At 39.6% G+C, this 25473-nt stretch overlaps 1 protein-coding gene across 1 annotated transcript in view; it reads right to left on the bottom strand.

The window, feature by feature from the left end:
• enpep (glutamyl aminopeptidase) overlaps positions 1–25473 on the bottom strand; it is an 84194-nt gene that overhangs the window by 22513 nt on the left and 36208 nt on the right. The window contains exons 5-11 of the mRNA XM_030724999.1: positions 19459–19613; positions 17370–17483; positions 17127–17261; positions 16405–16470; positions 16242–16307; positions 11611–11771; positions 4226–4308 (exon numbers count right to left, since the gene is read on the bottom strand). Of these exons, the coding sequence (XP_030580859.1) occupies positions 4226–4308; positions 11611–11771; positions 16242–16307; positions 16405–16470; positions 17127–17261; positions 17370–17483; positions 19459–19613 (780 nt within the window). The remainder of the gene's footprint in view (positions 1–4225; positions 4309–11610; positions 11772–16241; positions 16308–16404; positions 16471–17126; positions 17262–17369; positions 17484–19458; positions 19614–25473) is intronic.

Below are 25473 nucleotides of genomic sequence, written 5' to 3'. Positions count from 1 at the left end.
GTTGTGATTTGGCGCTATATAAATAAAATTGAATTGAATTGAATTGAATTGAATTGACGTAGCAGTGGTACCATGTTAATGAGCTCTGTCTATTTTTATTTCTGTCATCAAACTGCAGAAGAGCAAGTAAAAGGAAAAAAACACCAGAAAAGGGACAGCAAATAAATTGTTACATTTTTCCTGAATGAATACAGTGAACCCTCGTTATAACGCGCTTCATCTCTCGCGGCCTCGCTGTTTCACAGATTTTTTTAGTAAAGTTTTTTATGCTTTTTTTTTTAACAGTGTATGAACGCTGATTGGCTGTCAATCAATCACCTCCGTCCCTCGTCTCTGTCCAGTACAGAATGTGTTCGACTTGAAAACAGGTTTTGATCTTTGGTTTCCTTGTATAGTACTGTATAATAATTGTAAAAAATAAAGTGGACTACTTCGCGGATTTCGCCTATCGCAGGTTATTTTTCGAACATAACCCCCGCGATAAACGAGGGTTCACTGTACAATGAAACAGGAATTCATTGTCAGTGACGCTTTAATAGCAGAATGATTTTGATTGAAGATACAAATTTAAAAAGTCTACGTTTGAAGTGTAATGAGTTTTTATTTGGATTTTTGTACTCAATGGACATGGACTGAGAGTCTAAATGTTTATTCTGCATTTTAAAAAATGGAAAAAATTACTTTTGCAGGTAGATTTCAGCTTGTAAAATTTAAGATCTTTGATAAATCAGGAAAAAACCATTGTGGCAAAATATCCAGAATTTTTTTGACTCTCTGTACAAATTTCATTGAAATTTCACTGTATTTTTATGTCAAAGTATACCCTTCTTAAATTTTTGTCGTTTATTTTATTCTATTTTTTTTATTTTAAATTTTATTTTTACTTGTTGGTGTTCATATAATTCTATGTTGAGCTATCTTAAGAAAACATGGGGAAAAATGATTTATTGCGCCTTAAAGAAACCTGGTTAGAGCAGGATGAATATGCTAGTTTAAATGAATCAACACCCCCGAGTCACAGTAACTGTCAGAATGCTCGAAGCACAGGTCGAGGAGGAGGATTAGCTGCAATCTTCAATTCCAGCTTATTAATTAATCACAGACCCAGACAAAGTTTTCATTCTTTTGAAAGCCTGACTCTTAAGTCTCGTCCATCCTAATTGGGAAAATCAAAAACCTGTTTTATTTGTTATTATCTATCGTCCACCTGGTCCTTACTCAGAGTTTCTGTCTGATTTCTCAGACTTTTTATCTGATTTAGTGCTCAGTTCAGATAAAATAATTATAGTGGGTGATTTTAACATCCATGTAGATGCTGAGAATGACAGCCTCAACACTGCATTTAATCTATTGTTAGATTCAATTGGCTTCTCTCAAAATGTAAAGGAGCCCACCCACCACTTTAATCATACTCTGGATCTTGCCCTGACATATGGCATAGAAACTGAAGACTTAACAGTATTCCCTGAAAGCCCCCTCCTGTCTGATCATTTCTTAGTAACATTTACATTTACTTTAATGGATTACACAGCAGTGGGGAATAAGTTTTATTACAGTAGAAGTCTTTCTGAAAGTGCTGTAACTAAGTTTAAGGATCTAATTCCTTCATTGTTATGCTCTTCAGTACCAACACAGTACAGAGCAGCTACCTAAACTCTGCTCCCAGTGAGGTCGATTATCTCGTCAATAGTTTTACATCCTCACTGCGTATAACTTTGGATACTGTGGCTCCTCTGAAAAGGAAAGCTTCAAATCAGAAGTGCCTGACTCCGTGGTATAATTCACAAACGCACAGCTTAAAGCAGATAACCCGAAAGCTGGAGAGGGAATGGCGTCTCACTAAATTAGAAGATGCTCATTTAGCCTGGAAAAAGAGTTTGTTGCTCTATAAAAAAGCCCTCCGTAAAGCTAGGACATCTTACTATTCATCATTAATTGAAGAAAATAAGAACAACCCCAGGTTTCTTTTCAGCACTGTAGCCAGGCTGACAAAGAGTCAGAGCTCTGTAAAGCCGAGTATTCCTTTCACGTTAACTAGTAGTGACTTCATGGATTTCTTTACAAATAAAATTTTAGACATTCGAGAAAAAATTATTCATAACCATCTCAAAGATTATTCTTCATGTTCGGCTGCTTTCAGCACTGCTGGTATTTGTTTAGACTCTTTTGCTCCAGTTGATCTTTCAGAGTTAACTTCAATAGTTACTTCCTCCAAACCAGCAACATGTTTATTAGATCCCATTCCTACTAGACTGTTCAAAGAAGTCTTTCCGATTATTGATGCTTCAATCTTAAAAATGATCAATCAGTCTTTATTAGTTGGCTATGTACCACAGACCTTCAAGGTGGCTGTAATTAAACCTCTACTTAAAAAGCCATCACTGACCCAGCTGTCTTAGCTAATTATAGGCCAATCTCCAACCTTCCTTTTCTCTCAAAGATTCTTGAAAGAGTAGTTGTAAAACAGCTAACTGATCATCTGCAGAGGAACGGTTTATTTGAAGAGTTTCAGTCAGGTTTCAGAATTCATCACAGTACAGAAACAGCATTAGTGAAGGTTACAAATGATCTTCTTAGAGCCTCTGACAGTGGACTCATCTCTGTTCTTGTCCTGTTGGACCTCAATGCAGCTTTGATACTGTTGACCATAACATTTTATTACAGAGATTAGAGCTTGCTATAGGTATTAAAGGTACTGCACTGCAGTGGTTTGAATCATATTTATCTAATAGACTCCAATTTGTTCATGTAAATGGGGAGTCTTCTTCACACACTAAGGTTAATTATGGAGTTCCACAGGGTTCTGTGCTAGGACCAATTTTATTTACATTATACATGCTTCCCTTAGGCAGTATTATTAGAAAGCACTGCATCAATTTTCATTGTTATGCAGATGATACTCAGCTTTACCTATCAATGAAACCAGATGACACACATCAATTAATTAAACTGCAGGAATGTCTTAAAGACATTAAGGCCTGGATGACCTCTAATTTCCTGCTTCTAAATTCAGATAAAACTGAAATTCTTGTTCTCGGCCCCACAAATCTTAGAAACATGGTGTCAAACCAGATACTTACTCTGGATGGCATTACTTTGGCCTCCAGTAACACTGTGAGAAATCTTGGAGTCATTTTGACCAGGATTTGTCCTTCAATGCACATATTAAACAAATATGTAGGACCGCTTTTTTGCATTTGCGCAATATTTCTAAAATTAGAAACATCCTTTCTCAGAGTGATGCTGAAAAGCTCATTCATGCATTTATTACTTCTAGGCTGGATTATTGTAATTCATTATTATCAGGCTGTCCTAAAAGCTCCCTGAAAAGCCTTCAGCTGATCCAAAATGCTGCAGCTAGAGTACTGACAGGGACTAGAAAGAGAGAGCAGATTTCTCCCATATTGGCTTCTCTTCATTGGCTCCCTGTTAAATCTAGAATAGAATTTAAAATTCTTCTCCTCACATACAAGGTCTTGAATAATCAGGCACCATCTTATCTCAAAGACCTCATAGTACCATATCACCCCAACAGAGCACTTCACTCTCAGACTGCTGGCTTACTTGTGGTTCCTAGGATACTTAAGAGTAGAATGGGAGGCAGAGCCTTCAGCTTTCAGGCGCCTCTTCTGTGGAACCAGCTTCCAGCTTGGATTCGGGAGACAGACACCCTCTCTATTTTTAAGATTAGGCTTAAAACTTTCCTTTATGATAAAGCTTATAGTTAGGGCTGGATCAGGTGACCCTGAACCCTCCCTTAGTTATGCTGCTATAGGCCTAGGCTGCTGGGGGGTTCACATAATGCACTGTTTCTCATTCACCTTATTTACTTTGTTTATACTCCACTCTGCATTTAATCATTAATTGATATTAATCTCTGGCTCTCTTCCACAGCATGTCTTTTTCTCTCCTCAGCCCCCTCTCAGCAGATGACCCCCCCTCCCTGAGCCTGGTTCTGCTGGAGGTTTCTTCCTGTTAAAAGGGAGTTTTTCCTTCCCACTGTCACCAAGTGCTGCTCATAGGGGGTCGTTTTGACTGTTGGGTTTTCTCTGTATTATTGTAGGGTCTTTACCCACAATACAAAGCGCCTTGAGGCGACAGTTTGTTGTGATTTGGCGCTATATGAATAAAATTGAATTGAATTGAATTGAATTTGATTATAATGCATTTGATTATAATGCATGCTTTGTAAATTACCACAAAACATTTTAGTTGATTATAGTACCTGTGCTGTTTCTGTCAAATATAGATGACATATTTTTTTCATTTTGGATAGAATGCCATTTGATTGGTATTGTCCACTTGTACCTGGAACAAAGATACATTTATTGTTATTAATTGGCATGGAAAATATTACTGTTCCTTTAAAAATAATAATTATTTAGTCAACAACAGCAACAACAATCATCATCATCATCATCATCATCATCACAATGTGATAGAGTACCATTTAAAAAGAAAGAATTTAGGCAAAAGCAAAATACTCAGAAGGTAAATTAATCAACAAGCCAGTAAGGGCAAACAAAAGGATAATAAAGGTGAAGCTTATATAAAGTTACAACCATGAGAAAATTTTGAAAAAACACAAAATGTGAGTATAGAACTTCTATTCTGTCACTCCATTAAGTAACAATACAGTTTTATTCATGGCAACAAAAATAAATCCTAGAATAGTTTCAGTGAAATTAATAAACCTGGTGTTACATGTCTTAGGTTTTTCTTTTTAATGCTTATTTTTTTCAGTGAGCTTGTCAATTAAAAACTAACTTCCAATTGTAAACACTTTTAGGGTGAGAATTAAAAGTAATATAGTATAAATGTTTGGAGAATATGACTATTTTGGATACTTGTCACAGATTTGTAACTAAAGATGCATAAACATTAAAAAATTAGGTTGTTACAACCCTGGTCTTATTTGTCCCAGTTTAATCCTTTTTCCTGTGCTTTTGTGTACTGCTTTTGTAAGGTAATCACCTCCCTACTTGTGAGTATCTTTCAGTATGCAGGTCTCCTCCTGAGTGGTTAGATTTCTGGGCTTTCCTGTCCATATATAAGCTGCTTTTTGGTTCCTACCAACATCTACCCAGTCAAGGCTGGCAGCGTGGCAGAGCTCAAAGGCAAAATATAAAATCTTCCCCATGACCAGAACAAGTCAAAGGGCAAAATACAAACCCGAGAACCTTGAAGGAAAGAACAGGGAACAGACGGACACACCACTGAGAGGAGAAATGTGATAAAGAACAGAGGGAAACTGAGGCAATATACACACAACACTCTAAAAGGTAATACATATTCTTACTTAAATTACATTTGTGTGCTTTATGGTAAATGGACTAGTTCTTATATAGCGCTTTTCTACTCGGTCTGAGCACTCAAAGTGCTTATACAACATGTTTACATTTACCCATGCACACCCATTCATACAAGCACTTCCATGATTAACTAAGCTAAGTGCTTTAATTATCTAACATTCACACTCCGACAGTTGCGTCAGAGAGCAACTTGGGGTTAAGTATCTTGCCCAAGGATACATTGGCATGTAGACTGGAGTAGCCAGGAATCAAACCGCTGACCTTCCGATCAGTAGGTGACCTGCTCTACCTCCTGAGCTACAGCCACACCTTTACTTAAGTCTCACTATACTGTTGAGTTAACTCAAGCAATGTGAGTAATGTACGTGTTTAGCCTGAGAGAGGTACAAGACTAAGTTCTAGTGTGTAAACTGGACTTGAATATTTTTGTTACTGGAGTGAATGCTGGCGTGAGTTCAGCAGTGCACATGCGCAGTACAGAAGTGCGGGAAGCTTCCAGAAACCCTGTGGACTTACACACTGGAAGAAGCAGATCTTCTCTAAAGGTGAGCTGTTCATCTTCATTATAGTTTCATGTTTCATGTATGACTTTATTATTCAATGTATTGTTACAGGCTAGTTTTGCATGATGATGCATAAACGTATTTGCAGACTAATGCTAATGTTAATGTTAGCATGGGCTTATGGGGCCAATATTAGCTAAAACTGCCATGTACTGTATTTTACTTGAGAGCCTTTAATGTTTTGTCCATGATAAGAGCTCTTAACATTAATTACCTGTATTTCGAATGCAGCATGTTAGCATGTTTGTAAGCGTAAACCAGGCCTGCTAACATTCGTGTAGCCTTAATTTCACTCGGTCATGGAGGGTAATGTGACGTTCAGGAACAAGCATCGAGTGGAAAAACTGCTGAACGGTTCAAATACTGGCACCAGAACCCTGTCGGTGGAAAAGTGGCCAGTGAGAGCCGTTCTTTGTTTTTTTACGACTTTGCTTGATTATAATGCTCTGGACATGGAAGCATGGAAGAAAAAAATGCAATGCATTCCACTAAATAAGTGCTCTCAACGAGCTGAACAATTATTTTGTATCACTTATTGTGAAGAATGTGATTCATTTTCTTCAGAAGATGCTTTTGCTTACTTTTATTGTTTTTCCCTTCTTGTAGACCAGTGATGTTGTTGCCATGAGGACTGCTGTCCTGCGATGTGTCTTGGTTTTCCTCGGGGGTGATGAAAGGGACTGCTACAATGTCCGTTTTGTATGTATTGCAATTTGGTTTGTTAGAGGTTCTGCACTTGGAAATCAAGATTTTCACCCCATTCTTTTTTTCTCTTTTTCTTTTCTTAATAGCCACAGGATTCAGATGCCGTGGCAGACTTCACCCAGGTTCCTGTGGGATTATTGCCTGTTATTCCTGAAGTCAGTCAGCAACCAGGTCCGAATGCTCTTCACCTTGAACCATCCAGCATGTTATCATTCTGGAAGGTACAATTGTCATGGTTGACACTGAACGCCACCATCAAGCTGTTTGCCTCATATTTTGGGCTGACCTGTGCCCTTCATCCTGACTGTCCAAAATGCCTAAAAAACACCTTTGGCTTCATTCACAGGCTGATGCTCAGTCTGGTTTCTTTTTTTATGCCATTATTTGTATTTCTATGTTTTTCATATTGTGTATTTATTTAATATGATTTTTTTTAACTTACTGTCATATTTTAATTTTCAATTTCATTTTTAATTTTCATTTTTTTTGCACTGTTGCACTGCATTATCAAATAAGTTGGTAAAATTCTTATTTTGTATTTGTTGGATGCAATGTTTGGCACATGGATTACTTCATCAAACTATTTATTTATTTCTATGTTTGTTGCCAAGTATGTCAGAATCTGTCCTCCATATATAACTACTTAAATCACTTTTTTTCAGGTAAATGGTACAGTGCTAGAGTGCCTACTTGTTACAGTTCAAATTAAACTGTTTCAGTTGCTGCTCATTCAGCCTGTAAGCTAACTTAAGCATCTTTCTGGTATTACTGTTATTGAGCCCTGTGGAAGGGTAAAAACGTGATTAGTTTTGTATTTGTTCATGTGTGGCCACATTGGCCTTTTGTTAAGAAGCTGAGGATAGTATTTTGTTAAAAATAAAACATTGAACCTTGTGAACTCGTCATGTTTTGTTGTAGTTACTTCATTCATTTAAGGCAATCGGTTTCCTAGAGTCTGCTAAGTAAACTGTACTGTTCATGTAAGATGGACTAACTTGATGTAGCTAAGTTAAGAACAGGTTAATTTACTTGCTATTTCTGAGTTGAAACAACTTCACTAAACTAAGCTAGTTTAACTTAACATGATTAGCTTGACACAACAAGGTCTTAAGTACACTGAACAAGTATATGTTAAGTAAACAAACACAAGACTTAATAGTTATACTTACATTTTTCAGGGCAATCGGTTTCCTGGATTTTTTTAAGTAAGGTCAACTTGTCAAATTTTAGAGTGAAGGGGTAATGAGACAATAGGAAGCAGCTGGGAGAGAAACACAGGAAGCCAAACCAAACACATCGCATAAGGACCAAAACCACACCAGTGGCAAAGACAGAGCCCAAGACTAGGACACAAGAACTTGACATCAGAACAGGAAGGTAAACAAACACTGAGACACAGCTAACTTCACACAAGCAGAGCTAAGGATAAAATGCAGAGACAAAAACAATACACTGGGACAATAATCGTTTCAAAACCAAAATCTCAAAACTCAAAACTATGACATAATCATTTTCAACACCTTGGTTGGAGCATCAGTCCTCTGACAACGCCTGATAGCAACAGCACCTTGGTCCAGTCCTTGTTAGTTTGTAGTATTTTTATGTGATTTGGAAAGCATTTGATTTTTGCTTAACCTTGTGCCTCCTGCTTGGTTGTATATGGCTCTTGGTAAATAGATGAGCTCACTCATTGTATAAATCACTAAAGCATAAGATGCGAACTACCTTTTTGTTACTTTGTTTAGCATGTCTTTGGCTTGGTTGGGTTTTCACTTTGGCATTAGGAACATAGCTGCTTCAGTTTGCTTTTTTTCGGTCCTGTTTGCCACAGAGTATTTTGCTTTCAGTAACATCAAAACTATTTAGGCAGATCAGACCCTGCTTGGCATTTCCTGCATGCTGATTTTTTCTTTTCAGTATTTCATGCCGTATAACAGTGACGGGCTAAGCAAGGCTTTGTGAAACCCTAAAAACTTTGAATCAACTGTGCCAGAATAGTGTTTTCACAGATTATAGGTCAACAAGTCATTTACAGCCATTTAAATACAGGCAATCATTTTCTGGCAAACATCAAAAATTACTTTTTGGCAGCTGCTGAATGTAACTAATAAAGTAACTTGTAATCTAGCATAGTTACTTCTAAAATAAAGTAATGAGTAAAGTAACTAAGTAATCAGATTACTTAGTTTTCCAAGGTAACTATGCCATCACTGGTCTTGACCCCTTTTCGTGTTTAGTCTTCCTTCCCGTGGTTTCCTTGTGTTTGGTGTTTAGATTCCCTCTGTGTGCTAGTCCTCTGTGTTAAGTCAGCATACATTTTGTTTGTTCGCTTCCTGTTTTATTTTGACAGTTCCATGGTCCCTGAATTTTGTGTTTAGGTTTGCTCCCTCACTGTTATTAATTTCATTTGTTTCACCTGTTGTTTCCACTTGCCCTGATTACCTAGTGTGTATACTTAAGCCCTCAGGATTTCTCTGTTCTTTGTTGTGGTGTCATCTGCGTTTCTCCCCTTTAGCTCTGTGTTTCCCCATTTAGTGTTTTGATTTTTCTCCCGGGCTTGGTGTTTTGCCTTTTAGTGTAGCCATGGATAGATAGATAATGTTTATTGTCATTCCACACAACATCAGTGATGCACTGCAGAATGAAATTACGATGCATATTAAGCCGCCAACATAAAACAGCTGGATAAACCATAAAATATCATAAAATAGAATAAAAACAAGGTAAAAAAAAGAGGGATGGTCGTATAGATGGCCGTCATCCACGGTTTCTCATTTCCCCTTACTATGATGCGTTTCATTGCACATACATCTTCAATGCATTTCTGAATGTAACTTGATACAGTCATAGCGTACTCTTCAATGTCAACCTCCTGGTCCTTAGTGGCAGCCTCTTTGAATACGGACCAGTCAGTGCTTTCAAAGCAGCCCTGCAATGCTGTCATGGCTCCTACGGGCCATACCCTCACCAGTTTTGAGGAGGGCCTTGTTCTGGTGGGCATAGGTCTGTATGCTGGTGTTAACATAACAGAAATATGGTCTGATGAGCCTAATTAAGGGCGAGGGGCTGCATTGAATGCTGCCTTAATGTTCGTGTATGAATGGTCTAGTATGTTGTTACCCCTGGTCGCTAAGTCCACATGTTGGTAAAAATGAGGGAGAACCTTCCTCATGTTAGATTGGTTGAAGTCCCCGACAACAATGAAAACTCCCTCAGGATAGGTATTTTGCAAATCACTGATGTAGTTATAGAGGGTATCCAAGGCTATTTTTTTTATAATAATCAGGGGAACATGGACAGCAATGATGAATATGACTGAGAATTCCAGTGGAAGGTAGAAGGGGCGGCATTTAACTGACAAAACCTCAATATCCAGTGAACAATGTGAGAAGGTTTCTCTTGGTTGAGATTCTGGTTTTTGTGTGTTTGTTCCTTTGTGCCTTCAGCAAATAAAGCTGTTTTGAGTTTAGTCTCACGTCCTGCATTTGGGTCCATTGGTAATTGTAGGTGGAATGGCGAGACATTTGAAATACGTTATATCACTGACTACACCCTCTGTGTTAAAGGGTTGATGTCAGCCCACCCTTTGCAGCTATAACAGCTTTACCTCTTCTGGGAAGGCTTTCCACAGATTTAGTAGTGTTTATAGGAATTTTTGACCATTCTTCTAGAAGCACATCCTGGATGCCACGGTCCACCATCCTGGACAAGGATATGGTGAGGAACTTTAATCGTAGGTATCCTGCTGGGTCCAGAGGGTTGTCGGGTTGGAGAATCTTCAGTCTTCACTGGATCGTTGCATTGTTCGCAGTGAGTGACACTACCTCTGTGTAATGTTTGGACAAGTGCTGGTGTCCTGGCAAATGGCAAACCCAGACTTGTCAGTAGGATTGCCAGTTGGAGAAGCATAATTCATCACTCCAGAGAACACATATCTACTGTGCTACAATCCAGTGATGGCATGCTTTACACTGCTGCATCCAATTCTTTGCACAGTACTTTGTAATGTAAGGTTTGGATGCAGCTGCTCACCCATGGAAACCCATTCCATGAAGCTCTCAGTGCACTGTTCTTGAGCTGATCTGATATCCACATGAAATCTGGAGCAATTGACTCTGTAGCAATTGACTCTGCAGAAAGCTGATGACCTCTTCCCACTATGTGACTCGGCATCCATTGACCCCACTGTGATTTGATGTGGCCTACCACTTTGTGGCTGAGTTCTTGTCTTTTCCAGTTGTTTCTTTTTTGTTATAATACCACTAACTGTTGACTGTGGAATATTTGGTAGTGAGGAAATTTCATTATTGGACTTACAGGTGGCATCCTATCATGGAACCATGCTAAAAATCACCGAGCTCCTGAGAATCACTCATTCTGTCACTAATGTTTGTAGAAGTAGTCTGTATGCCATGCTGGATGCAGTGGTGTAAAGCGCACCACCATTGGACTCCGTCTGGAAGTCCACACAGTGAATAATCTGTGTGTCTAATATTTGTCTAAACTCACTGCCGTCATCAAGGAGTTTAAATCTCATTTCTTTAACATGTTCACTGTGCCATGGTCTATTGAAGTGGCTTATATGGAAAAAAAGAGGGCTTTGCACAACTTATTACAGCTTGAAACTTTGGAAAAATCTTCTAAATTTTGTATTACCTGATGGGTAACGATGCTAAAACAAATCAATAATATGTGTAACCATCCGGTCTTTAAGTCCGATGTCATTTCCAGGTCCAAATGCTCCTAAATGAACAGCAATGGCAGAACCAGTGCCTGTTCACCATTACAGAAGATTGTAACATAGCTTATCAACTGCAGCCATTCCTCTCCTCTGTCTCATCGGTAAAATCACAGCTGAGTGTGTTTTTTTTTTTTTGTTTTTTTTTGATCAGGAGCAGTTAAAACAACCAGGGACACGGCATTGCAGCATATTGATCACGTGACATTTTGGACCCGGAAATGGAATTCTATGTCATTACTTAACCGGATATTAACCAAATAAACATTATTTCTGTCTTTACATCTCCTACCCAAGAACTGAAGGAGGCTGGCTGGCATCAGCTTTAGGGTCCAGGAGGAAACGTTTTTGGCTCAGTTTGGCATTCGTCTCTGAAACAGACAGGTCCAAAACAGGATAGCCCATCTGTTTGGTCCATGTATCCATGACTTCTGCAATCGGCAACCCACTCACCTGGGAGCAGAGAGGGGAAATTCACTAAGTAATAAGAAAAATTAAAATCCACTTAAGTTCTCTCAGATTGACATGTTTAGAATAATTTCAAATTAATGTCTCTGTGTTAAGTAAATGGCTAAGGCTGGGAAGCTGGTAGCATGGTTTAGTTTAAAAGCTGTAAATAATGGGAAACACTGACCTTGGACTCTCAAAAACTTAAGTGGCAGAGAATGGATAGAGCCTGGATAAACAGCTTATACAACTATTATTTAGTAACTATTTTTTTCACAGCCAGGTGCAGAGAATGTGTGCAGTTTACCAGCATGGAGAGATTATGAGACAGTGTGTCAGTGGGTACAGAAACATAAGGCTGGTAAAGCTCACCTTGTTTAATGCTTGTATTGAGCCTGTTTGGGTCTAAAAAATGAAGCCAGTATGGAAAGTACCAGTAATGCAGACTGACTCCCTATAGACATTCATGTTAAAATTCCCAATTTTACAGCAATGGAAAGCTCTTTTACAGCCTTGTACTAAAATGTTTTTTTTTTTTGTTGCCTCTATGGAAACATTTCTTAACAAATATACTTCTAAACAGTCATGAAACAGAAAGTACTCCCTCTTCCAGTTCTAAGGTTTTACGCATAGAAACATGAGAACATTCTGCTCCCTAGTATAGCTTAAATAGATACAAACTCAGAAAACCATTTTTAAAAAATGGCACAGTGTGACTGACTATTACACTGTTATTTATTTAACACAAATTAAGCCAAACTGCAGAAATCATAGGAATTCAGAAGGTAAGGAGCTACCAGGTAATACGAATCAGTTGCACTTAAATAACTGATAATCAGCAAGTGTGAAATAGAAGCCTTGGCAGTTTTCTGGTCTACAGTATTCAGTCATGTAATGTTGTAGTGTCTTTACCTTACAATGCACCTTGAGACAACTGTTGTTGTGATTGGGCTCTATATACATAAAATTGAGCTGAACTGATCTCAAGCCCTCATGTAAATCTAAAACAGAATGTCTGAAAAAGAAAAGAATCTAAGTGCTGCCATGTCCAGAACTCAACCAGATTAAAATGCTGTGATGGGACTTTGAGGCAGCTGTACATAAATGAATGCCTGTAAACCTCAACACTGTAAATAAGACTGAGCCCAAATTCCTCCATGATAGCATGAGAAACCGTCATACAGAAAACAGTTACTTCAAGTTATTCCTACTAAAACTATTGAATTATGGGGTGTACTTAGTTACACACTTCGTCTGCAGTTTTACTTCATTTGACACATTGTATGTTTTTATTTATTTATTTTTTTTTAGTTTATCTGAGGTTGTATTTATCTAAATTTAAGACCTGATGAGGACCAGATTACTTTTAATATATGTTGATCCATAAAGTATAAGAATTGAAAGAGGGTCTACTTGATTATTACCATGACTACAACTTCACCATCTGGATACTGGAGTTCACAGTTACTATGTTTCCACCGCCGAGGTGCCGGTGCTCGTGCTAGCATCGTTGCTGGTTTCACTGAACCGCGAAACACTTAAGAACAGGCCCACGTTTCCACTGCGCTTGCAAACTGATCCTTTATGTATGAGTGTGGGCGGGTCCTCGTCTGGGCACGAAGCCAAAGGGCATCAACGTGAGAGAACACGCTCCCCTTTCTTGTGCTGCAAATACATTTTACAGTCCAAACCAAACTACTGCAGCATCTGTGTGCAGCACAGAGGGAAACACAGACAGCGATTAGAGCAAGACGACAAGTACGCACTTTGTGTCCTTTTATCTGTGATATGAACTGATACAAAGCAGCAAGTTCAGCCTTAGAGCCCAACCTAATTCACAGCCCTGAAAATCGCTTCCCTTTTCTCCTGTAATACACACCATGCAGTGAAACAGCGGTAGAAAACGGCAGAGTCACGCCCTTCTGCCGCTTTCGTCATGCATTCTTGGTTCGAGACCAGCTAGCTTGCAGGGCCCGAGTTGAACAAATTTTTCAGCCAAGCACTGAACGCATTCGCGGTGGAAAAACCGCTGAATGGTTCAAATACTGGCACCGGCACCCGATTGGTGGAAAAAGGGCCAGTGTGGCTACTTTGACAGGTGCGACACAGTCAAATGCCTCCCCTTCACTAACTGGAGTTTCTGATCTGGACCTTTTTGTTTTTATTGTTTTCTGTTTTTAAAGGGAACTTTCTGACAAATAGTAATGTCTGTCATGTGGTTCAGTGTCCAAAAGATTTGTGCTTAGATTTTCTAAATCTTCAAAATCCCCATGGACTGCCACCTTATCATGGTAGACGGGTTTGTGTGTCCCAGTGATTCCAGGGGCTGTGATGTTGGGAGCTTTCCCCCTGGTAGCAGCTCCCATGGAAAATTGGTCCTGGGTGAGACAATGAGCAATTTCAAAGACCCCTGTGGAAGATTCAGTGTTTACTCTGCCCGAGTCAGAGTTATCGGGGCCCCACCCTGGCAGACTAATACTCGGCTATAGAGACTGACTGTTGGGACATGTAATGTCACCTCTCTAGCCTGAGCTAGTGCGTGAGGTTGAGAGATACTAGCTAGATATATAGTCAAGCTCACCTCAACACAAGGCCTGTGAACCAGTGTCCTGGAGAGGGACTGGACTCTGTTCCAGTCTGGAGTTGCCCTCAGTGAAAGTTGGCGAGCTGGGGTGGGTATTGTTATAGCCCCTCAGTTTTCTGCCTGTACATTGGAGTTTTCACCAACAAGAGGGTTGTGTCCCTGCACTTTTGGGCCGGGGAATGGGTCCTGACTATTGTTTGCACCTATGCACCAAATGACAGGTCAGAGTACCGACCTTTCTTTGAGTCACTGGGCAGGAGGCTGAGGGTGCTCCATCCGGTGACTCCATTGCCCTACTGTTAGACTTCAATGCTCAGATGGGCAATGACAGTGAGACCTGGAGGGGCATGATTGAGAGGAATGGCCTGCCCAATCTGAACTCAAATGGTGTCTTGTTATTGGACTTCTGTGCAAAACACAGTTTGTCCATAATGAACACCATGTTTGAACATAAGGATGTCCAAGGTCAAGGTATTGAATAATCAGGCCCCATCTTATCTTAAAGACATCATAATACCATAGTACCTCAACAGACCACTTCCACTTCGCTCTCAGACTGCTGGCTTACTTGTGGTTCCTAGGATACTTAAGAGTAGAATGGGAGGCAGAGCCTTCAGCTTTCAGGCCCCTCTTCTGTGGAACCAGCTCCCAGCTTGGATTCAGGAGACAGACACCCTCTCTATTTTTAAGATTAGGCTTAAAACTTTCCTTTTTGATCAAGCTTATAGTTAGGGCTGGATCAGGTGACCCTGAACCCTCCCTTAGTTATGCTGCAATAGGCCTAGGCTGCTGGGGGGGTTCCCATAATGCACTGTTTCTTTTCATTCACCTTATTTACTTTGTTTATACTCCACTCTGCATTTAATCATTAGTTATTATTAATCTCTTCCACAACATGGCTTTTGTCCTGTCTCTCTCCCCTCTCTTTTTATTTAGTTTTCATTAGTTCTGTAACCTGCCTTGTTTCAGCCACAATAAAGGATTGTTTTGTTGTTTATGCCCACCTACCTCTGAGACCTGAATTTGGGTCCTCTCTTGCTCTATGAAATGACTTAACTTCCCAAATTTTCAACTCATCAGGGAAATAGTTCAACAATAACCATTACTTAAGCGCCGAGATGATATTGATGCATGGATGCCTCTAAATTTCTGAAGTTTCAATGACAGAAAAACAAAAGGGATGGTTTTTGTTAAGAATTCTGTGACCCCTTTGGTATATTTTTGGAAGCCACATTAAGGCTGTAGTCAAGCTGAGTTTTTTTCACCTGAGGCAGCTGGCCAAAATAAAGCCAGTTCTTCAGAGGCAAGATTTTGAAATAGTAATCCACGCATCTGTTACCACTTGGTTGGATTACTGTAATGCACTTTATATGGGGATTAGCGGGTCATCTGTTGCTCGCTTTCAGCTGGTGCAGAACGCAGCTGAACATCTTTAAATTGGTGATTGCAAACATGAGTACTTTTCACTAGTTTTACCTTCACTCCATTGACTGCCCATTCATTTTAGGATGCCTAAATAGACTTGCCCCACCTTATCTCTATGAGCTGCTAGACTCATCCACTCCCACTCAGCCTCTCAGGTCAGCCTAAAACTAGGCTTAAGCTCAGAGGGGACTGGGATTTTGCTGTGGAAACATGAAATCTCCTGAATGATCTGCCATTACATGTTAGACAGGACTCATCACTCATTCACTGTAAATCACTCTTAAAAACTCACCTCTTTGATATATATCTCTTAGGTATCTTCATGTATTTATTGAGTTGTTTATGTCTTTTATTTTTCTATTGTACAGGACATATTTTATTTTTTATTTGCCTTTTAATAAGTATGTATTATTCTAGTCTTAATCTGGTATAGATTGAAGCACAAAGCTAATAAAGTTCAACCGTACTCTAGCAAGAGATGCCCAGAAGTCAGCCGTTTTGGCGTTCTTGAAATAGAAGTCTTTCAAATATTTCTGGGGAATGAAAAAAATAAAACACTGAGCTTAATATTAATCAAAAGTGTTACATCCATTTTTGACGTTCTGTTATAGAGCTGAGGCAATGACTTACTCGACAGCCATCCCTGAACACGTCTCTGCCCATCCAGTCCTCCAACATCCTAAGAATGGATGCTCCCTGGAAAAATGTTGAACAATTTTCATTACATGGTAAATGGATTGATATTCATAGAGGACTTTTATTGTATTGTTGACCACTTGTAGCACTTTTACAGTGCAAGCCACATTCATACACACATATACATTCATGCAGTATTTATTCTATACACCTTTATTACACACAGTCACACACCAAAGGATGCATCAGGACCAATGTGGATGTTAGTATCTTGCCTGTTGTAGTAGTATTGTTTTGAGTCACAAGTGATACTTTTTGGATCTTGTTTGCATGAACAGTATGTAAGCCTTGGATGGGAAGCATGGTTTTCTGAGACTTGATTACAGCCTTTACAAACAGAGGTTTTCCATATGCTTTCCATCTAGCTCACGGGTGGCTGTTGCTCAGGAGGTAGAGCAGGTTACCTACTGATCGGAAGGTTGGTGGTTCGATTCCTGGCTGCTTTGGGCCGCATGCCAAAGTATCCTTGGGCAAGATACTGAACCCCAAGTTGCTCTCCGATGCAAGTGTTGGAGTATGAATGGTAGACAATAAAAGCACTTAAGCTTAGTTACACATAGAAGTCCTTGTTTGAATGGGTAAATGTAAATATGTTGTATGTGTGCTCAGATAGAGTGACTTACTACATAAGAACTAGTCCATTTACCATTTCATACCTTGCTGTATGAGATGGCATCAAACACAGAGGTGATTTCCGCTGGGGTTGACACATTTACAATGATTGGATGAGAGGACAGGAGAGCATCATCCACCATAACAGGAAGTACATCACTGATGATCATAATGTCTCGCTGTATAACCACAGCATTACAACACAACTTTCAGATTACTGGGAACTTCAGATTGACTGGTACTAATAGCTTGGTGCATCTTTAATGTGCCGTTAAAGCAGAACTCACCATGCCCCAGGTTGGTTCTGCTACTTCCACGCCAATGTATTCAAAAAAACTGGCAAAGCCCTCATTGAGCCACAGGTCATCCCACCAATCCATAGTTACAATATTCCCAAACCACTGAAAAAAAAAAAAAAGACAATGAGTTCCACACTAATATAATTAGATAAGAAATTTGCAGGTACACATTAACCCGATTAACCTGAACCTAGATGTTCCCATGGTAAAAGTTGCTTATTTAGAGCCCATGCATGTTGTACAGAAATAACTTATTTTATAGATACCACCTCTTCTCCTATTTCATCATGCTTACAAAGAAGCATTCTTATATTCATTATTTACTTTTCAATGTGGGAGGCAGGGCAGGGTGGTGTTCTTACAAACTAGAATGATCTACAGTGAAAGTTATGTAAAGTTAAATAACACTTGAATCGATGCTTTTCCCCTGTTGAGGAATAGCAGTGGTTTATTCAATTCAATTCAATTTTATTAATATAGCACCAAATCACAACAAACAGTCTGCTCAAGGTGTTTTATATTGCAAGGTAAAGACTAGGGATGGCATAATACCACTTTTTTAGGTCTGATACTGATACCGATATTTTACATTTGGATATCTGCTGATACCAATACAAATCCGATCTTTTAAAAAAAAACAATTGATTTCAAATGCCTGGAAACATTTTACATAAGTCAACAGTCTCTCACACGACAAAATCAAAATCTTTTAGTTGTTCCACGTACAAGACTAAGAACCAGGCAGGGGCAGAGCTTTTCAGGCAGTGGCACCAAAGCTCTGGAACTGTTTACCACTCCAGCTCCATTTAGCTGACTCTGTGGCATCTTAAAAAAAAAACAGTTGAAAACTTTTCTGTTTAACCAGGCTTTCTGTTAACTTTATTTTTTATTTTAATATGGTAAGGTTAATATGTTTTTAACATGGTGTTTTATCTGGGGTTTTTTCATATTGTGTTTTAATTATTGTACAGTGCTTTGTGACTTTTTTGTCTGTGAAAAGCACTAAATAAATAAACTTTACTTAAATAAACAATCCCTCTATCACCTGAATCCTGTTGCTCCTTTTTGAGAAGCTGATGCATTGGCTTATGGTATGTTGCAAATTTCAATAGGGCTGCAACTATCGCTTAATTTAGTAATCAAGTATTCTATCACTTATTCCATCAATTACCTGCGTAACTGGATAAGAAATACTTTTTTTCATATTAACAGTTCATCTGCATATTTTAACTTCCGTACTGCAGTTTTTCCCTGCGTGAAACAAACAGGGTGGATGAAGCAGCTACAAAGTTCTCTTTTCTTCACTTACTGATCAGGTGGTTGATGAAGGACCTCTGCTGGAGGTTTCTTCCTGTTAAAAGGGAGTTTTTCCTTCCCACTGTCACCAAGTGCTGCTCATAGGGGGTCGTTTTGACTGTTGGGTTTTCTCTGTATTATTGTAGGGTCTTTACCTACAATATAAAGCGCCTTGAGGTGACTGTTTGTTGTGATTTGGCGCTATATAAATAAAGTTGAATTGAATTGGATTAATTGAAATCCTCTGAAAAGGAAAGCTTTAAATCAGAAGTGCCTGACTCCGTGGTATAATTTGCAAATACACAGCTTAAAGCAGATAACCCGAAAGCTGGAGAGGGAATGGCGTCTCACTAAATTAGAAGATGCTCATTTAGCCTGGAACAAGAGTTTGTTGCTCTATAAAAAAGCCCTCCGTAAAGCTAGGACATCTTATTACTCATCATTAATTGAAGAAAATAAGAACAACCCCAGGTTGTCAGAGCTCTGTAGAGCCAAGTATTCCTTTCACTTTAACTAGTAGTGACTTCATGGATTTCTTTACAAATAAATTTGATTTGGCGCTATATAAATAAAACTGAATTGAATTGAATTATACTATGTTGGAGGCATCTGAACTGTGATTGTAAGATGTTTCAAGAATTTTTTGTCATCACTGCATTAACATTCACAAATAATGCATCCAAGTGTAGCAAAGTGGAACAAAGTATTTTCAGAAAAAGTGTTATATAGGTCTTGTGTTACATATCTCTCTATAAGCAAAAATACAATTTCAAAAACTTACTTGGTGAACCAGCTCATGTGCAATAACACTGGCCACTCGTTGCTTATTGTAGGACGACGACTGGTTTTGGTCATACAGCAGGTTGGTCTCTCTGTAGGTGATAAGGCCCCAGTTCTCCATGGCACCAGTACCAAAGTCAGGGATGGCTATCTTATCTGGATCCATCCAGCACAGACAGTCCACCACACATAAATGCACACAAACATATACAAATGTATATTTAAAAACCGCTGGGGTGATATTTGTGTGTTCTTCCTCAAGTTCAGGTCTGGAGTTGCAGGAATTTCAGGGTTCTAGGAGTTCTAGGAATTTCTTAGTTGTTCCTGAACAGTACCCTTATGGAAAGAGACTTGTGATGTTGTGCCTGTAATCTGCTGGAGCCACTCTTTCAGTTTGGGGGTCACAGCTCTTAACACTCCCATTACCACTAGGACCACTTTTCTCTTCTTTTTCTTTTCCAGTTGTTCTCTCAGCCCAGTTTTTTTTTTTTTGTACTTCTCTGTCTTCTTGCGCTCCTTCTTTTCTGATGACGCTGTCTGCTAGGATCTATCACAATTGCAGTCTTCTCCTTGGCATCTATGTCTGGTTGGTTGGCTTGCAGGTGTTGCTGAGTTTCTGTCTGGAACTCAAAGTCCCACATCACTTTAGCCCTGTTATTCTCAGTCATCTTTAGTGGTGTCTCCCATTGGGATTTGGGGAGTCCTAGTCCATATGTTGCACAGATGTTCCTGTATACTATCCCAGCCATTTGGTTGTGCCTCTCAGTGTATGCTGTGCCAGCTTGCATCATACATCCAGGCTACTATGTAGTAGATAGTCTTACAACTGTTCTACAAGCAATGGAAGGAGGGAGGGTGAGGATTAGTGAGCCTCATAACCAAAATCCAGTGTCAGCACCAAAATCCAGGAAGAAATACAAATAAATCAGGAAGATGTCCCCTGAGATGAGCTGGTCCAAGAGTGCCTCAGACAGCTGAAGACAGATGATTATGAGGAATAGGAGGAGAAACTATCACAGAAGGCCAAGTCCCTGCATTGTGATGTACCATTGACAGATAGAAGTGTCTGACATCAAGAAATGACCACCAATGACTAGGAAAGGCTAGCCTAAAAGACAACACAGAGGCTCTGATCATGGCAATAAGAGAACAGGCCCAAGCATCAGATAGAGGAAGGAGTATACCACAGTTAACAGGACCCAAGTCCTAGGTTGTGCAAAGGTGGCCCAGAGTCCATGCAGCACATAGTAGCAGGATGTAAGATGCAAGCTGGGACACTATACAGTGAGAGGCACAACCAAGTGGCTGGGATAGGGTACAGGAACATCTGTGCCACATATGAATTAGAAGTCTCCAAGTCCTGATGGGAGACACCAATGAAGGTGGTTGAAGACAACAGGGCTAAGGTCCTGTGGGACATCAAGTTCCACATAGATAAGCAGCTGCTTCACAATTAACCAGACATAGTAGTGGTTAACAAGGAACAGAAGACTGCAATTGTGGCAGTCCCACCAGCACTAGGGCCTGAAGGAACAACTGGAATAGATGTGGAATGAAAAGTCCAAAGAGGTCCCAGTGGTAATAATAATAATAATAATAATAATTAGGGGTGGGACTTTAACGTGTTAATTTCGATTAATTAATTGCAAGAGAAATAACAAATTAAAATTGTGATTTTTAATCACACTTTGCACCGCTGAACATTTCTCATTGCACGAGTTCCAGGCATACAGATTATATCGACGCACAATGTCAAAAATTTGAGTCCTTTGCAGCCCATGAAGACCGCAAAGGCTGGAAGTGAGCAGCTAGCCTTCATATCAGCGTCACCTGCCCTCACCTCTGCGTAGCTCATGTCGCCTAGCAACCGTGAGTGTGAAGCACAGCTGTGTAAAAGCAGCTGGTTAAACGGAGAACGAACTTTTTCTCCTTTTTGTGGTTTAATTTTAAGTCTTTAATTCAAAATAAGCTGTTAAAACAAGCATAACACATTTCAATATCAAGGAATACAGCTGAGAGAATGATTAATTTCCAACTATATTAAGTGAGTCATTAATGTTGAATAAAACTATCCAGTTATGATGCTTAACTTTAATTTCAGGAGTTTGCTCATCACAGGAGCACTTCCACCCTTCATTGGTCTGTGTAGTAGACTGGTGGGAAAATAAACAAATTTTGAAGTTTAAGCTTCTGTATATTAAATTCAATTTAATTCAATTCAATTTTATTTATATAGCGCCAAATCACAACAAACAGTCGCCTCAAGGCGCTTTGTATTGTAAGGTAAAGGCCCTACAATAATACAGAGAAAACCCAACAGTCAAAACGACCCCCTATGAGCAGCACTTGGCGACAGTGGGAAGGAAAAACTCCCTTTAACAGGAAGAAACCTCCAGCAGAACCAGGCTCAGGGAGGGGGGGTCATCTGCTGTGACTGATTGGGCTGAGGTGAGAGAAAAGACATGCTGTGGAAGAGAGCCAGAGATTAATATCAATTAATGATTAAATGCAGAGTGGAGTATAAACAAATTAAATAAGGTGAATGAGAAGAAACAGTGCATTATGTGAAGGCCCCCAGCAGCCTAGGCCTATAGCAGCATAACTAAGGGATGGTTCAGGGTCACCTGATCCAGTTCTAACTATAAGCTTGATCATAAAGGAAAGTTTTAAGCCTAATCTTAAAAATAGAGAGGGTGTCTGTCTCCTGAATCCAAGCTGGAAGCTGGTTCCACAGAAGAGGGGCCTGAAAGCTGAAGGCTCTGCCTCCCATTCTACTCTTAAGTATCCTAGGAACCACAAGTAAGCCAGCAGTCTGAGAGAGAAGTGCTCTGTTGGGGTGATATGGTACTATGAGGTCTTTGAGATAAGATGGTGCCTGATTATTCAAGACCTTGTATGTGAGGAGAAGGATTTTAAATTCTATTCTAGATTTAACAGGGAGCCAATGAAGAGAAGCCAATATGGGAGAAATCTGCTCTCTCTTTCTAGTCCCTGTCAGTACTCTAGCTGCAGCATTTTGGATCAGCTGAAGGCTTTTCAGGGAGCTTTTAGGACAGCCTGATAATAATGAATTACAATAGTCCAGCCTAGAAGTAATAAATGCATGAATTAGCTTTTCAGCATCACTCTGAGAAAGGATGTTTCTTATTTTAGAAATATTGCACAAATGCAAAAAAGCGGTCCTACATATTTGTTTAATATGTGCATTGAAGGACATATCCTGGTCAAAAATGACTCCAAGATTTCTCACAGTGTTACTGGAGGCCAAAGTAATGCCATCCAGAGTAAGTATCTGGTTTGACACCATGTTTCTAAGATTTGTGGGGCCGAGTAGAAGAACTTCAGTTTTATCTGAATTTAGAAGCAGGAAATTAGAGGTCATCCAGGCCTTAATGTCTTTAAGACATTCCTGCAGTTTAATTAATTGATGTGTGTCATCTGGCTTCATTGATAGGTAAAGCTGAGTATCATCTGCATAACAATGAAAATTGATGCAGTGCTTTCTAATAATACTGCCTAAGGGAAGCATGTATAATGTAAATAAAATTGGTCCTAGCACAGAACCCTGTGGAACTCCATAATTAACCTTAGTGTCTGAAGAAGACTCCCCATTTACAGGAACAAACTGGACTCTATTAGATAAATATGATTCAAACCACTGCAGTGCAGTACCTTTAATACCTATAGTATGCTCTAATCTCTGTAATAAAATGTTATGGTCAACAGTATCAAAAGCTGCACTGAGGTCCAACAGGACAAGAACAGAGATGAGTCCACTGTCAGAGGCTGTAAGACCAATTGGAGCGAAAGAGTCTAAACAAATACCAGCGGTGCTGAAAGCAGCCGAACATGAAGATAAATCTTTAAGATGGTTATGAATAATTTTTTCTCTAATGTCTAAAATTTTATTTGTAAAGAAATCCATGAAGTCACTACTAGTTAACGTGAAAGGAATACTCGGCTCTACAGAGCTCTGACTCTTTGTCAGCCTGGCTACAGTGCTGAAAACAAACCTGGGGTTGTTCTTATTTTCTTCAAGGAGGGGGCTTTCAGGGAATACTGTTAAGTCTTCAGTTTCTATGCCATATGTCAGGACAAGATCCAGAGTATGATTAAAGTGGTGGGTGGGCTCCTTTACATTTTGAGAGAAGCCAGTTGAATCTAATAATAGATTAAATGCAGTGTTGAGGCTTTCATTCTCAGCATCTACATGGATGTTAAAATCACCCACTATAATTATTTTATCTGAACTGAGCACTAAATCAGATAAAAAGTCTGAGAAATCAGACAGAAACTCTGAGTAAGGACCAGGTGGACGATAGATAATAACAAATAAAACAGGTTTTTGATTTTCCCAATTAGGATGGACAAGACTAAGAGTCAGGCTTTCAAAAGAATGAAAACTTTGTCTGGGTCTCTGATTAATTAATAAGCTGGAATTGAAGATTGCAGCTAATCCTCCTCCTCGACCTGTGCTTCGAGCATTCTGACAGTTACTGTGACTCGGGGGTGTTGATTCATTTAAACTAACATATTCATCCTGCTGTAACCAGGTTTCTGTAAGGCAGAATAAATCAATACGTTGATCAATTATTAAATCATTTACTAATAGGGACTTGGAAGAGAGAGACCTAATGTTTAACAATCCACATTTAATTGTTTTATTCTTTGGTGCAGTTGATGAAGCTGTATTATTTATTGTTTTTGAATTTTTATGCTTAAATAGCTTTTTGCTGATTTTAGCTTTGTTTTTTGGTGGTCTGGGAGCAGGCACCGACTCTGTGGGGATGGGGTTTTGGGGGGATGGCAGGAGGAGAGAAGCTGCAGAGAGGCGTGTAAGACTGCAGCTCTGCTTCCTGGTCTCAACCCTGGGTAGTCAGGTTTTAGGGTTAATAAATTTGGCCAGATTTCTAGAAATGAGAGCTGCTCCATCCAAAGTGGGATGGATGCCGTCTCTCCTAACAAGACCAGGTTTTCCCCAGAAACTTTGTCAATTATCTATGAAGCCCACGTTGTTTTTTGGACACCACTCAGACAGCCAGCGATTCAAGGAGAACATGCGGCTAAACATGTCGCTCCTGGTCTGATTGGGGAGGGGCCCAGAGAAAACTACAGAGTCCGACATTGTTTTTGCAAAGTTACACACCGAGTCAATATTAATTTTAGTGACCTCCGATTGGCGTAACCGGGTGTCATTACTGCCGATGTGAATAACGATCTTACCAAATCTACGATTACCCTTAGTCAGCAGTTTCAAATTTCCATGAATGTCGCCTGCTCTGGCCCCTGGAAGACATTTGACTATGGTCGCTGGTGTCTCTAGCTTCACGTTTCTCAAAACAGAGTCACCAATAACCAGAGTTTGTTCCTCGGCGGGTGTGTCGCCGAGTGGAGAAAAACGGTTAGAGACGTGAACAGGTTGGTGGTGTACCCGGGGCTTCTGCTTAGGACTACGCTTCCTCCTCACAGTCACCCAGCCGGCCTGTTTTCCCTGCTGCTTGGGATCTGTTGGGGGGGGCTAATGGCGGCTAAGCTACCATGGTCCGCAACCGCTACAGGGGCCTGGCTAGATATAGGATTTTCCAGGGTGCGGAGCCGAGTCTCCAATTCAGAAAGCCTGGCCTCCAGAGCTACATGCTGCTAGTGAGTCGGCTAAGAGCTAAGCTACTAGCTGAGCTAAGCTAGCGAATTTCTAAAAACAAATAAAGTCCATAATGTGAATACATTACTGCATCTTACTGCTCGCATATGAAAAATAAAGAAAAAACACTTGTGTTAGAATTAGAACAGAAAATTAAATCTTTAGAAACTGCATATGCTGCTTCACCACAAGACCATATAATTAACAACCTGAGGAAACTGAAACTGGAGTTAAATGAAATAACTGATAAAAGGACACAATTTATGTTGCAGAGGCTGCGTTTGGAAAACTTCGAGCATGGAAACAAATCTGGAAAATTCCTGGCCAACCAATTAAAACTAAATAAAGAAAAAACAGCTATTTTTTCTATTAAAG

The sequence above is a fragment of the Archocentrus centrarchus genome, unplaced genomic scaffold (assembly GCF_007364275.1).
Source record: "Archocentrus centrarchus isolate MPI-CPG fArcCen1 unplaced genomic scaffold, fArcCen1 scaffold_44_ctg1, whole genome shotgun sequence".
Taxonomy (NCBI): Eukaryota; Metazoa; Chordata; class Actinopteri; order Cichliformes; family Cichlidae; genus Archocentrus; species Archocentrus centrarchus.
Note: the sequence above shows the minus strand (reverse complement) of the source record. Positions and strands in the feature narration are given on the sequence as shown.